Source organism: Meles meles, chromosome 12 (genome assembly GCF_922984935.1).
Source record: "Meles meles chromosome 12, mMelMel3.1 paternal haplotype, whole genome shotgun sequence".
NCBI lineage: Eukaryota > Metazoa > Chordata > Mammalia > Carnivora > Mustelidae > Meles > Meles meles.
In genome coordinates, this window is record NC_060077.1 from 4,340,169 (window position 1) to 4,355,136 (window position 14,968).

At 50.2% G+C, this 14,968-nt stretch overlaps 1 protein-coding gene across 5 annotated transcripts in view; it reads right to left on the reverse strand.

Moving 5' to 3' along the window:
- Positions 1-14,968, reverse strand: part of BICDL1 (BICD family like cargo adaptor 1) — a 104,514-nt gene that overhangs the window by 12,484 nt on the left and 77,062 nt on the right. For 2 of the 5 annotated variants that reach the window (XR_006820994.1, XM_046024327.1), the window contains exons 3-8: positions 14,849-14,965; positions 13,613-13,624; positions 11,593-11,739; positions 5,028-5,207; positions 4,178-4,396; positions 2,950-3,093 (exon numbers count right to left, since the gene is read on the reverse strand). Coding sequence is in view for 4 of the 5 variants with exons in the window: in XM_046024327.1 (XP_045880283.1) it covers positions 2,950-3,093; positions 4,178-4,396; positions 5,028-5,207; positions 11,593-11,739; positions 13,613-13,624; positions 14,849-14,965 (819 nt within the window). In the remaining variant the exon portion in view is untranslated. The remainder of the gene's footprint in view (positions 1-2,949; positions 3,094-4,177; positions 4,397-5,027; positions 5,208-11,592; positions 11,740-13,612; positions 13,625-14,848; positions 14,966-14,968) is intronic. The other 3 variants (XM_046024330.1, XM_046024328.1, XM_046024331.1) reach the window with 3 other exon arrangements.

Sequence of the window (14,968 nt, forward strand, 5' to 3'; positions counted from 1 at the left end):
AAGGAGGCTGGATGGCTGCCATGCAGCCAGTCTGCGGGGCGGGGAGAGTTTGAGGCTTCCTGCTATGGGACAAGAGGAAGTCAATCTAGAACCTGTTTCCAAGCTGTGCTTCAGGAAGATCAATCCAAATCATGTGCGGGGTAAGTGGGCTGGAGAAGTGATGACCAAAGCCACAGTGTGACAGCACGAAGGTCTGAAACAGGGCGATGGCTAGGAAGCTGGAGGAAAGACAGCACAGCGAGATTTCACACAGGATGGGCCACCCAGATTCATCAGTGACGGCCTTACGTGTGCCCAGTACGTGCTCCACCGCGTGGTCATGGCCCTGCGGGGAGAATTGGCTAGTGCTCCAGTCAAGCCCTATAAAGGAACCAAACATAGGACTGGGACTATTCCTTCCTTCCTTTAAGATTTCCTTATTTGTTAGAGAGAGAGAGAGAGAGCGAGCACACGAGCGTGCACGTGCACGTGCACACGCTTGCAGGGGGAGGAGCGAAGGGGGAAGGAGATGGAGAGGGAGAAGCAGACTCCCTGCTGAGCATGGAGCCCAATGAGGGGCTCCAACCCAGGACCCTGAGATCACAACCTGAGCCGAAATCAAGAGTCGGCTGCTTAACCGACTGAGCCCCCCAGATGCCCTGGGCCTGGGACTATTTCTCAGTGCACCTCCCACAGCCTGGTTTACCGGCCTCGGGATCGGTGGAGGGGCTCCCCAGGTAACGGGTTTTCCTATTGCTCTAAACATCCTCTCTGCCTCCCAGCAGCTGCTCCAGACCCCAGTGAGCCCTGCCCAGGAGGGAGCAGGAGCCTGCACAGCTGTGGGGAATGAGCAGGCCAAGTAGGAGTGGGAGGCAGCTCTCCATGGCATAAGGGTACGGGGCGGTCTTCAGGTCTGGTTACAGATTCTTGTCTCAGACATAACTGTCAGTTAAAATTAAACCTGGGCTCTCTTTTACTTAAAAATCTGGATAGGCTTCTGGGGGGCTGGTGACTTCCCCTTCCAGGTCCTATAGCTTTTACGTCTGGCTCAGTTTCCGGGAGAAAAAAAGAACGCTGTCGGTGGGGAAAGCAATGGGCTTGGAGGCTGCATCATCCCTTGGATAAGGCTTCACCCTAGTCTAGCGGCGGTCTGGTGGAACTTCGGTTTCACATAACTGTGTCTGGGCTCTGGCCCTTCCTCCCCGCCACTCCCCACCCCAAAGGGGACAGAGCTAGTTGGACTCCTCTCAGCATTCTAGAAGAGGCTGTGGAACCCAAGGGCACAGTCACATCCAAGCCGAGCACCTCAGGGTCTAGAGCAGCACAGGCGCCCAGGGAGGGCAAGGGGCCCACTCGGAGGGCCACTGTGTCGGAGACACACTACGGTTCGGTCTGTGTCCTACCCGCTGCCTTGGGAGGTCAGTGTTACCCCCATGGGCTGGTTCTGGATGGATGTACTTTGGCTGAGAGATCTGCTGCTTTGTCTAAGCTTTTGGGAAGAGATGACCCACTCAAGAGGCCCAGTTCCACACCCCACGGGGCTGAGCCTGAGTCTCTGCTTGCTGAGCGACCTGAGAGGGAATCCATAGGAGCCGGCATAAACCACTTACCAGCTGAAGTATTGACAGGCTCGGAGAGAGCTGCGTCCAGGCCCTCAGCCACCTGTGCCTTGCTCTGGTTTCTCAACAACACCCCAGCTCTTTCTAGCTCTGCTAGTCTGAGAAGCAACAAAACAAACCAGCCAATACCAGAGAGCTTTAAGAAGCACCCCCACAAAAATATAAGCGGGCTTTCAAGTAAGTGAAACTTTTATTCACCCAAAGAATGGTCAGATCCACCTTGTCCTGTTTTGATTCTTACAGTTTGAAGGCCCGTGCTGGTGTCTGAACCACCCCTGGCCAAACGACCTCCTGAGGGACTCGGGCTTTAGGCATGACAATGTCCTTGGCCGCCTAGTTCCATTCTTTGGGGCCTAGTCAGAAACAAGCTACAGCTTTCAAGAGCATCATTCTGTCCTCTCCGTATGGTCACTCCCAGAGAGAAAGTACAGCAATAGCTGCGGAGGGTCTCCCAGGATCTTTCAAGAGAATTATATTAGGATGTAGAGTGGGTATGAGCCCCCAAATTAGTTTATTTCTATAAGGCCCTTTAAATTTAAGAAATACTGTCTGAAGCAAAAAGCCAGGCTTAACCTCCCTCTCTCAGCAACCTGTGGCGGCAGGAAGGGATGACCAGCTTCGGACGAGGGAGGAAGGGGGCCGGCTGGGTGGGGGCAGGGGTTAAGACGCTACCTGTGTGGTGTCCCTCACACATGGGACAGAACACCACCCATGACCCCTGTCAAAAGGAAGCACCTTATCTATTTCTAGGACAGAATCTAGAAGCTCCTGTCTGGGTTGGGGGCTGCTCCTGAGCACTTTAGAATACTTCAGACTGGAATACGGATGTCCTCCTCCAGGATTCTCGAGAGAAATGAAATGACGATCACACAGAAACGAACCGCAAGAGCAGTAGCAAGTACTTCTGAAGCTGAAAAACAGGCCGGCAGGGGAGGCGGCATTACAGGGCGAGAACAGGCCGGCGAAGATCAATTGCTTCTTGGTTTGCAAACTTCCCTGCTTAGAAGCTGCTGGAAAAACATTCGTGGATGTCCTGGGAGCTATGGCCCTTCAAGCTGTCAGAATCCGCCAGATAATTTGGGCTCTGTGGAAGGTAGCACGTCACTGGAGGAAATGGGAGGGTCAACTATTCTTGTTCCTAACAATTTTACTTCGGGCTAAGCCAGAGGGTTGGCTGCTTCTCTTGAAGACGCCCAGCTTACCTCAACTTCAGGTCACTGTCCTCTGAGGACCTGTCAGGGGAGAGCCACTTCTCAAATAGACGAGGGAGAGGGAAACTCATGAGGGTCCCAAGAGACCCTGGGGGACACATGCACATTTCCTGCTCAGGACTGAGGACAGCGGTGCTCACCTGACTGTGGAGTTGCTGCAGCTCCTCTAGGCTTTGCCTCAGTTTACCCCTCTCTCCCTCCATGAGTTCCCTTAGGGCTCTTGAGTCCTCACTGGTCTGCCTTATCTGTTCTTCTAAGGAGTCATCGTCAATTCTCCGGGAGCTCTGACAGTAAAAGAGAAAGCCACCAACCCGAGAATGGTACGAGCAGAGGTGGGTGCGGGGAGACGGTTAGTGGGAGGGAGGGAGAGGGGAGGTATGGGGAGGGGGTAGAGATGGGTTGGTTTGGAGGAAAGCAGGATAAAGGAGATGAAGTGGGAGGTGGAGGAAAAGAAAGGGAGAGGAGAAGAGACACAGGAGGGAAGAAAGAAAGGGTTAGAGAAGAGAGACTCTCTTGCCCAATTTGAATCTGCAAACATTAGCCAGACATTTATTTTTGTTTCAGGCTTCGGGGGAGGGAAGTCAACACCTCACTCTGACCGCTCCCATGCCCCATGACGACCCAGTCTCCAGAACTACAGCACATTCCACAATCCACACGGCACGTTCAGGTAAGGACAGTCACCCTCTCACAGGACTTCAGTTAATATGGGGAGAAAGATGTTGACTGTTCTGTAGGAGGACAGGCCCCAAAGAGAGACAACTGCCCGAGAATCAGGGGTGTGAACGGAGAGTAAGTCTGGCAGAAATCTGTCACGAAGTTGGAAGAAATGCCAGTCTGCCCAGGGAGCCCACGGGAACATTCTTGTCCTCCACAAGAAGAGCCACATCTGGAATTCTAAAAGGCCCTTGTTGAGCTTCTCAACTTTCTGTGCTCACTTGTGTCCTTTTAGCAGAAGCTCCAGATCTTTTCAGTTTGCCTATTTGCAGCTACTCCACCACCAGGACCAAAGAGCTCCAGAAAAGACACTTGCAGTTTGCGCCTAGATCCAAATTTCTATATTCAAAGCTTCCAAGGAAAGTCCTGGACCTCGAGGCCACCATGGCCTGGACTTAACCATACGGAGAAAGGACTCCACTTGTATGCCGTGTCTTCGGGAAGACGACTTTGGAACCTCCATTCCCTGACACTCCGTCCCTCTGCCGGGTCACCAGTACAGACTGCCCCCGGACCATGAGGGCTCTGACAACGTTCTCGCAGACTCTGCAAGGCTCCCCCTCTGGGATTAACCTCGTCCCCTATGCTTGCCTGCAGCCTCCCACCAGCCAGATTGTGTGGGCTGAGGAGCTTCTCGGCCTGGCTGCTTACCGTGGGCTCCAGGCCGTCCACGATGCTCTGTATCAGCCTCTTGAGCTCGCTCAGGGCCGTGCGCAAGCTGCCGGCCGGCACATCCTTGGCAGATGAAGTCTCTGAAGACTCGTCCATCGAGGAGTCCGTGGAGACGGCCGAGTCGGCACTGTCGTTCCCTCGGAGGTGCGAGCAGAGATAGCGCACCTGGCAGTAGGCCTCCCAGAGCTGCAGTCTCAGCTGCCCCACAAAGAACCGTTCTTGACTACGGACGCTAGAGAAGACGGCCCTTGCTCATCTTCTTCTAGCGTAGGAACCCAACATACTGACACCCTAGAGACTAGGACTAGGAAAAAAGATTTTCCTTTTATAAATCACCTGTCCTAAGAAACACTCGTCCTTGTTCTGGGCCTAGTACATCTATCCAGACTCCCAATTCTCAATTCCCCAGCCCTCCCACCGCCCATGTGTCATATAAGCACTTCTTTATATAGCTGGTTACTTTGATAGGAGTCATGATTAGGGGAGTAAGTGGTTAGAAGTAGTATGAAAAGAAGCCATCTGGATGGATCGTGAGTGTTCTAGAGCCCAGTCAATGTAAGAGGATGGGGCTGAGGATGAGCCAACAAACCTCTCCTAGGAGGCAAGGGGGCAGCAGTGAGCCCGGAACAGGCTTTGGTCAGGGCCTGCTTCCCGATGGCTCCGCCAGGAGGCCTAGGCTTCCGCAGGTGCACGCCACAGGCCCTCGCCAGGAGGAAGCTGAAATGGTAGGCCCTGGGCCACAAGAAGGATGGACAGGCTCCTGCAGTCCGGGGCCTGCCCCTGTGGTCCCTGGGCAACCTCACATGCCAGAGGGACAGGGTATCAGCACCTGCTCTCTCTCTTGCTCCAGCTCCTCAGCCTCCATGCTCTGTTCTATCTCGGACAGGAGGGACGTGCTGGTAGCAGCGGAGCTCTGCAGGCTCCTCTCCTCCGCGAGCTCGTCCACCTTCGCCTGCAGCTGTCGGTAGGAGAGTCGCGCCTCCTGGAGCTCCAGCTGGCTCTGGTGCAGCTTTCAAAAGAGACAACAAACGGTCAATCGTGAAGCTTTCCCAAAACAAAAACGAACAAGAAAAACTGACCCCAAACCTAATCATGCTTGTATGTCCAACCACCAATTTACAGGAAAATACAGAGGAGAGAATATGCTAGATTGCATTAGGGTGTGCAGGGAGTAAATTCCAGGTTTGGGAAATTCTGCAGGACAAAGAGCTCAGCTTCCTTAACACACACATGTTAAGAAAAAAAAGAGATAAAGGGAGAACCATAGATTAAAAGAGACTCAAGAGACATATTAACTAACCGCAATGTGTAGGCCTATTTTGATTTGCATCTTGATTCAAGTAAAAAATGTGAAGAAACAATTATGACATTTATAAGAGTTAAAAATTTGAACAGTGGCGGTTTGATACTAAGAAAACATTGCAGGGCACCTGGCTGGCTCAGTCAGTAGAGCATGTGACTCTAGATCTTGGGGTTGTGAGTTCCAGCCCCATGTTGGGGATGGAGCCGACTTAGAAAAATAAAAATAACCGACCTTTAAAAAAAAGAAAAAGATTTATTTATTTATTATTTGACGGAGAGAGAGACAGTGAGAGAGGGAATACAAGAAGGGGGAGTGGGAGAGGGAGAAGCAGGCTTCTTGCAAAGCAGGGAGCCCAATGCAGGGCTCGATCCCAGGACCTGGGTTCATGACCTGAGCAGAAGGCAGATCCCCAATGACTGAACCAGTCAGGAGGTCCTAGAAAAATAAAAAATTAAAAAAAAAAAAAAAAGAAAGAAAATATTGCTTTTTTCCCTTAGGTAAAATAGTCCTGTGCCTTTTTTTTTTTTTTTTAAAGATTTTATTGATGTACTTGAGAGAGCAGAGTGCACAAGCAGGGGGAATAGCAGAGGCAGAAGGAGAAGCAGGCTCCCCGCTGGGCAGGGAGCCCAACATGAAGCTTGATCTCAGGACCCTGAGATTCTGACCTGAGCCGAAGGCAGATACTTACCTGACTGAGCCACCCAGGCATCCCTGTGGCTATGTTTTTTTAAAGTTCTTATTCTTTATTTACAGATAAAATTATAAAAATTCTGGGATTTACTTCAGAATAATACAAGAGAAGCAAGTAGATGTAACGAACTTAGGACAGGACTGGCTGGGGCTCGGTGGTTTGTGCAGCTGGCAATGGGGTGCATGGGCCATCATCACATTATTCTATTTTTGAATTTGTATGAAATTCTCCATATTAAAAAATAAACATACACATAGAAAGGCACACAAAGTCAGGTATGATGAAGACTCTCACCAGAATGACTAAAATAAACAAGATAATAATGATCACTAAGTGCTGACGAGGATGTGGAATGTTCGGGACTCTCACTGCTGCTGGAATGAAGACGTACACCCACTCTGGGAAACCGGCCGTGTCCACTGCCGCTATCCCACGACCCAGCAGCTCACTTTTAGGTGCATATCCAACACGAATGGCTGGGTATGTGCATGCAGGGCAAACAGGATGTCTATAGCAGCATTCTTCTTCTTCTTTTTTTAAAATGTTATTTATTTATTTGACAGAGATCACAAATAAGCAGAGAGGCAGGTGTGGGTGGCGGGGGGAAGCAGGCTTCCTGCTGAGCAGAGAGCCCGATGTGGGGCTCGATCCCAGGACCTTGAGATCATGACCTGAGCTGAAGGCAGAGGCCTTCAGGCCACTGAAGTGCACTGGGTGAACTGACTGCACTGGGTGCAGCCACCCAGGCGCCCTGCAGCAGCATTATTCTTTTTTTTTTTTTAAAGATTTTTTATTTATTTATTCGACAGACAGAGATCACAAGCAGGCAGAGAAGCAGGCAGAGAGAGAGGAAAGGAAGCAGGCTCCCTGCTGAGAAAAGAGCCTGATATGGGGCTCGATCCCAGGACCCTGGAATCAGGACCTGAGCCGAAGGCAGAGGCTTTAACCCACTGAGCCACCCAGGTGCTCCCAGCAGCATTATTCTTAAGACGCATAATGGGAAATAATCCAAATGCCAATACAGGATGGAGAAATATAGGCACATGTGGGAATATTATACAGCAGTGAAAAAGAACACACTGCCACTATATGCCATAACCTGGATGAATTTCATAGACATAATGTCAAGCAAAAGCCAGACATAAAACATAAAACATTCCATAATATGGAATTCATTTATGAAGAATTCTAAAACTTCACTGAGATAGAAGAGATGAAAGTGGAAGAAAGGTCTGCTTTTGAGGAAGTGTCAGGGTATTGATGGGGAAGCAGAAGAGGGAGGCTTGTAGGGGGCTGATAATGGGCTTTATCTTGATCTGGGAAGTGGTCACAAAAGGGTATACATTTGTAAAAATTCACTGGGCTGTCTACTTAAGATTTGTATGCTTTACTGTATGTATATTTTATTTCAGTAAAAAAAATTAAGGAAAAAAGTGTTGTTTGGAAAGAAGCGGAGGGTAGGATTTGGAGTAACATTTGGGTAGAAATACCAGGAAGTCCCTAACTCAAGAGAAAAGAGGTCTCTGCCTACTCACAGTTTACAGATAAGGCCCAGGTCTGGGAGGGGCTTACACAGCACGGGAGGCTCAGAGGAGGAGAGGGATGCCAGCGGTGGAGGGAACAGCAGTGCAGCTATCACAACACAGAGGCGAGGGCTCCTTCCCTCTCTTGTGAACCGCTACATCACACCTCTCCACATTCTCTGGGACCTTCCCTGTGGAGTCCAAATAAGGCCCCGCTGCCTGATGAGGTTACTACTGCCGAATGTCAACGCCACCATGGCCGCTAAGTGCCGTACTCTGCGAGCGCACTCCATCACTACGCTAGCTCTTGACACAACAGACCCTAACTGCGGAATCTTCACCTGCTCGCTGACCACTCTGCCCATGTCCGCCCAGGACACCTGCACCAGAGCAAGGCTTCCTACTCCTGCATTTGTGGGCTGCCCCCCTGCCGCTTTTAACAGATTTGTGGGGGGTAGGGTGGGAGAAAGAATTTTCCGGGATTTAGATTTAACTAATTTATCCTTCCATAACTCAGGACTTTCGGGGTCACCCCCGTTCATTACAGAGAGAGCAGACATGGTTCCGTCTGTTCCAGACTGCTGGCCAGATAGCCGTGTGGCTCCTGCAGAGACGCAGGCCCTGAGCGCCAGTGGGTAGCAGCTCTGAGCTCTGGAGTCCTCATGAGTGGAGCGAGCTGCTTTGCAGAGCCTCCAGCCCACTGCTTAGGTGCCCTAGGGCCCTGCCTTTGCTGGTTAGTATCAGACAACGGCTGGCTAATGGTGCCAGTGATGAGATGAGCCTTTACCAGGAAGAGTCTGGAGCCTGGCTGCTCTGAGAATGAAAAAGGTGTGGGCAAGCCTGCTCTGTCTGCATGGTTCCCATGGGTCAGCAATACCTGCTGGTCCAGTGGGAACTCCTCCAGCCCCAGTTCTGAGGAAACTCAGAAGAATTTGGGGTTAAAAAAAAAATTCCTAGGAGCCATTTGGCACAATTACAAATGGCATACTACGTTGGCAAAATGCTTTACAATTATTTTCTAGGCAACTCCACATACATCCCAGCAGGAGAAGTTCAGCACAGACAAGTACAGGTTCTCAGGCACTGGACAAAATTAGTTTAATTACTCATGCACACTCGAGGGTGCTTAATTAGTTATAACAGCAAGAGAACCAAAGACCAGGACAGGTCTGCCCTCTCTGGTGAATGACTGATCCATAAGCACATGCAGAAAAGCCAAACCAGAGGAGTCTATTAAATACAAGAAACCCCTAAAGTATAACCTTTGTATGACGAAGATGACACTCAAATATATTTCTGTGTATATATAGATAAGGGAAGACACCAAATGCCTTAGTTTAAGCTCGTAATATTCATGCCCCTCAAGTTGGCAGAGGTGGAAACACCCTCCCATTTCGCACTGAGGGAACTAAGACACTATGATGTTACGTGTCAGAGCAAAGTTTATCCTGCAGGCCCTCTGTTTCCTGGGTCACCCCACAGAGCGGGGCCTATGCATTCTGCTGATGAAATCCTGGGACGAGGTCCCTGCACACACCAATAAGATGTCCAGGGGTGTATGAATCATAGAGGGCACTTAAATGATCCTTAGAGGGACGAAATCCTTTACTGGGTATTAATGTCCAATTTTCTAATTTATTGGGTATTCAACAAGTGATAATTTTTATACCTACTGTCAGCCTGAAAAAAAAAAAGAGAGCTGGAATTGGTCAGCATTAGACATCAGACAATCTGCATTAGACAGCAGAACCCAGCCACATGGGGGCCTAGATTCAAGGGGGCTACACTGGTTATGCAGGCCTGACGCCCTGCCTACTCAGCCTTCCTCTCATCCTTTATCTGAAACAAAGGATTAAAATCAGGGAATTAGACACATTCCAAGGCCACTAGCTCTGCATTTCACAAGTCTGACTTAGACCTCTCAACTACCACCTGAGTAAGCTGGCATGTTTATTTCTGTGTCAGTACAGGCCATTTTAGCAACAGAAAGGGGTTTCTGGACAACACTGGTAATAAACAGCAGCTTAAGAAAAATTTCATATGAGCCGAAGGAAAAGAATCACAAAAAGGTGGGAATGATAAGAATTCAGCCCATAAGCACATATTCTCCAAGTGCAAGTGTGCACTGCCTGATGTGATAGAGGCCATGCAGGGAGCGACACTCTCATTGTTGAGAGCTCAGTCGGAAGAGAGCAGACGTGCAGATCTGAGGCTGACCTGCGGCTCTTGCCGCCAGAGCGCACACAGCCCACGGCGTCAGCCAGGTGCTGGATGGCACACACCGGGCCAGCTCTTCCCCATCCTTTGGTCCCCAATTCTTGGTTTGAAATAAGGACTTCTCATTTGTGAATTCAAGCTAGACTGAAAAGATCTTTTAGGCAAGGGTCTTTCCACATTTTTCTGTACTTCTTTTCCTTCTCCTCCATACTCCACCTCAGCAACCTCAGGAGAGTGCTTCAAAGGGGTTCAGAAGTGCGGTGAGATGCTGACATGCAGAGGCAAGGCATGCACTAGACACTGTCACTGAGCACCGCGGGAAGCAGGCCGGAGGGCTCTAATTTCACTTCAACCAAGGACTTAGTACACTAATTTGGTAAATGATTCACTTTTTTCTAAACCTCAGTTTCAGAATGTATCCAAAAGCACTCTGTTCCCTGTAAAGAAGTATACAAATGTTCATCACTCTTAACCACTGCAATCTTAGAATATGAGTTGACTCCTTTCCATCTTGGAAACAGCTGTGAGGCTTTAGCCAGCATCACTTTCTAGTCAACATCTATGGAGGCCCCACTGCACGCAACATCCCAAGCTGAAGGCACAAAAAACCCAGAGGGTGGAAAACTGCTCATTTGCCCGTAAAGAGGTTAATAACTCAGATGGCAACTTAGCTGATGGTATCAATAACAAGTGATGTTAGCCTAAGATGTTTCCGTATCCCACATACTGGAGTCTTCCTCAACAGCCAATCGCTGATCCCAGTGGGGCCTGCCATACTGGTTTTGGGGAGGGACCCGCGTGGTGCTTGCACACATTTGGCTGAGCACGCCCACATGAACAACACCACTGCAATCTCTCCCACTGCCTGACAAACTCAGAGGGTGCCCAAGGGAAGGGGTGCGCTCTTAGCCACTGGCCCCAGGTGCTTCTAGGCCACTCCGGCAAAGCCGCCTTTATAGCAATGTCATACTCTGTTTCCGGAGTGGCTAGGAGCAATTATCTTTTTGTTTAAGGGGCTGTCAAGTGTGAGCCTGGGGATTTAGCTGAGGACTGATGGCAGGTCCCAGATAAGAACAAATATGGCCATGAAGCGATTTCCTTTAGGAAGGAAAAAGAAGCCAATTAAGTTCACAAAGGGTCAGCCTATTCCTTTTCTAGCCACTGTTAGAAGCAGGATGGGAGTCTTGCTGTGTTCAGTGGGCAGCTTCATGATTTCTGCTTAGTGCAAGCTGGCTAAATGCATCAGCCTGGGAAGCAGCGGCAGAGAGCACTGTGAGCCACGCACAGGAAATCACAGGCTCCCTCTGAAACCTCTAGGAGATTTCACAAACCCTAGGAGGCAGAATGACACTCCTCATGTTCCAGTCATGTTAATAGCCCAGAAAGAACTCACTGAAACTGCTCCAGGGGCCAGTGCTTGAACAAATTGGAAGGATGACCTGCGGGTAGCGATGTGTTTGTTTTCAGCAGAGCCAGACTGGCCAAGTTGTGGCCAAGGGTGCCTAAGGAGAACGACAACAGGGCCAGTAGAGAGACCTCAGCTTTACCTTCTCCTGATCCCTATGGTGGTGCTGGCCAATCAGCTTTCCTGAAGGGTGGGCAGCTATGTGCTCTTTTAATCTGGCCCTGGTTTTATAGGACAGCTTCTCTGCCTCAGTACCTGTAGGTCTTTGTCATGGCCTTGCCTCTCCAGAATCAGCACCCGGTCCTGTAGCTCCTCCACAGTCCCCTGGAGCAGGTCGTTCTCCTCTAAGGTGGCACTGAGACGGTGCTCCAGCTCCCGTTTCCGATCCGACAGCATCTTGATCTGAAAGGGTGGAGAGTCACAAGGGTGGTGTGCAGTTACACCCAGGCTGACGAGCAGGAAGGGAGGAACGAGCCCCAAACATGAAGGCAGGTGTTTCCCCAAGTACTCAGCCCAGAGGCCCGGTGCCCCCATCTCGGAGAGAACAGCTGTGAACTCCCAAGTTAAAAAGAAAGCCCCTCCCTTCTAGAAACCTGTCTGGGAAGGGGTGGGAGATGAGCTTTGGGAAGCTGGAATGTGGGATGCCAGGCAGAGGAAGGGAAGGTCAGTGCTCTGGAAATTCCACAGATAAGACAGAGAAGGGCTCCACCTTGCCTGCTCATAACTTCACCACAACCCCATAATTTATGGGGGAGTGGAACCCAACCTGTAGCTCCATTCTTCCTTCTCAAGTCATGGGCACAGGAAAATGCCTGGAACAGCCTCCTGAGCGGCTGTCTTGTCATACTTTTACGGCTCTCTTCTGACTCCCCCCCTGCTAACGGGTCTGGCTCTAGAGGTCGCAGTTCAGACCTGGTGCTCCAAGTTAATGGGGGAACTGGCAGGGCACAGAAGCAAAGTAGTGCCTGCCTCAGCCTGTGTCCTGGAAGCAACAGGACATGGACACAAGTGAGTAAATGATTTTACTCAGTGTCTTTTTGCCTGAGCAAGTCATTTGTGAATAGGAGGAACTTCACTCCTTTTATTAAACAGGCCGGTGTGTTTGTACATTGTGTATCTAGCCAGTCTCAAGAGATATAAATCTTCTTTTAGGAAGGTCTGTCTAGTCTTTTCAATGTCAGTGAGAAAACAAAGGCAGAAAGGAAAGAGGTGCCAAATCACCGGGCCTCAAGGTCTGTCGGCCCAGGAGCTACGCCAGCACTCCACGGGCCAGCGATGCTTCACCCCAAGAACACTGCACCGCTAAGGGGCCACGGAAACCTTCCCAAGACCTGCATGCAGGTCCCCCTGGCTCCTCCCATCTATCATTTCCCTGCGGGACTTCTCTCTCAACCAGCTTCTTGCTCCCAACATGGTTAACATGTTCTCCACTCTCTCCAGTTTGGCTTGGAGAACAATCCATTAAGGGGACCAAGCTCCGACCCTTTCCTGGGGAGATTTTAAAATGAATGTATAATGTGTCTGAGGTTCTCTGAAATCCACCTTTCCCTCTGCTTTTTGTCTATTCTTGCTGTCCACGCCAGAATTCTGTTCAGAGAGCACAGATCTTCCCTGGCCACTGATCAACCAGATAGGGTGCTGTCCTGGGGAAATGGAAGTACGTGGTCTTTGTCCAGAGAGATCAGGTATCTGGCCAAACAAAAAAATACTGTCTCAAGTGTATACCTGGGTGAGGCACAAACAGGAATAGGTCTCTTCTGGGAATGGGGCCACTATTCCCCACACTGAAGCATGTTACCCATGTGAAGGAATTCTTACTCTAGTTGATTTTCATTTAAATACCCTCTGCCCTTTACATCTTCCTTCCAGGGATAAGCTCTGTTTCTCAAGCTCCACTCAGTGGAATAATGATTTGATACAGTTCTGATAGACAATCTGGCCCCTTAAGGACCCTTAGAAGCTCAGAGCTACGTGCAGCAGCGTGCTTGACCAACGTCGTCCGTAGGTTTTGTGAAGCAGCAGCGCTGCCAGATGAAGCTGGGCGTCCGCACTCCATCACCCCAGCCCATAGACTCTGAAACTTGTGACCAAACCTGCCAATTAACATTCCCGGGAATGACCCTGAGTCACGAGGGTCTTAAAATAGTAAGCAGAGGGGAGAGGAAAACAGGCAACTCGAAGGAGTCAGAGCTTGGCAAAAGCAGTTTAACGGCAAGTCATGCACACGAGTGGTCACAGACAGGCATGCCAAAACCCACCAGAACCAACTACTTACTTCAAGAACCTGCTGCTCAATACCAGTAGTATTTCCAAGGGAAGGGAGAAAGGAAGGGAAGGACAGGCAGGAGAAAGAGAAGATATTGACAGACTTTAGGAAAAACATCTTCAGGTCATTTCCAAAGCAGGGAAGCAGCAATCTGGGGTTCTCTGGGTCTGACCACACCTACTGATTCCCTTTTTTTTTTTTTTTTAATTTTTTTTTTCATTTTATTTATTTTTTCAGTGTAACATTATTCATTCTTTTTGCACAACACCCAGTGCTCCATGCAAAACGTGCCCTCCCCATTACCCACCACCTGTTCCCCCAACCTCCCACCCCTGACCCTTCAAAACCCTCAGGTTGCCCCAACCTCCCACCCCTGACCCTTCAAAACCCTCAGGTTGTTTTTCAGAGTCCATAGTCTCTTATGGTTCGCCTCCCCTCCCCAATGTCCATAGCCCGCTCCCCCTCTCCCAATACACCTACTGATTCCTTAACCAGAGTCAGGGTATGATTCATCTGGCCCTGGCCTGTGCCTTCAAGTGGAACTTAGCCAAAGGGCTGCTGTCTGGACAACCCGCTTAGGGGCCATCAGGATCAGATTAGGTGGAATACTGAGGGGGAAGGGAAGAGCCCCCCTTTGGGCTGGTGATAGGACTCCCCTCTTCTCACCTCCCACAACTGGGTTCTCACAGGGTTGTCCACTAAGTGCTCCTTTTTCTTTTCCTCTGGCCCACTGAGGGCCAGCGACCCTGCCGTGCTCTGGCTTACACCCTCCACACGGAGCGCTTTCTCTGCATTAACTCATCCAACGCAACAGCCCTGTGGAGGAGCTACGACTGTTACCCTCACTTTGTACATGGGAACACCACAGGCCCCGTTAAGGTGGACTGAACTGGACCTAAATAGCATGGAGCAAGGGGAAATTCTCTTTCTCACAGTCTGTTTAGGGTGGGCAAGAATGTTCTTGGGCGGATCCACATATTCAGTAAAAGCAGGTCGTCCATGATTTCCGTGCACTCACAGTAACTCCGAGCAACCTTACTCTTCCAGACGAGAGGCTCCCCGGTGCCGCGTGAATCAAGTGTTCCCCCTTGAGTTTCTCACAGAGACATCTCTCTTCAGAGATTTTAGATAGAGCAGGGTTTTGTCTCCCAGCTCAGGGGACTCCTTATCCGAAAGACCTAGTGCACGGGCGCCTCCACTGAGAAAAGCGCTGCCTCTGTAAGCGTGGCGCCGCGGGCGGCTCACCTCAGCCTGAAGGCTTTCGAGCCTGATGATGTGCTGGTTGGTTGAGGAGTTTTTCTCCCGGAAGTCTTCTCTGAGGGCATGGACTTGCATGGAGAGTTGTCTCTCAACTTCTGATGCCTG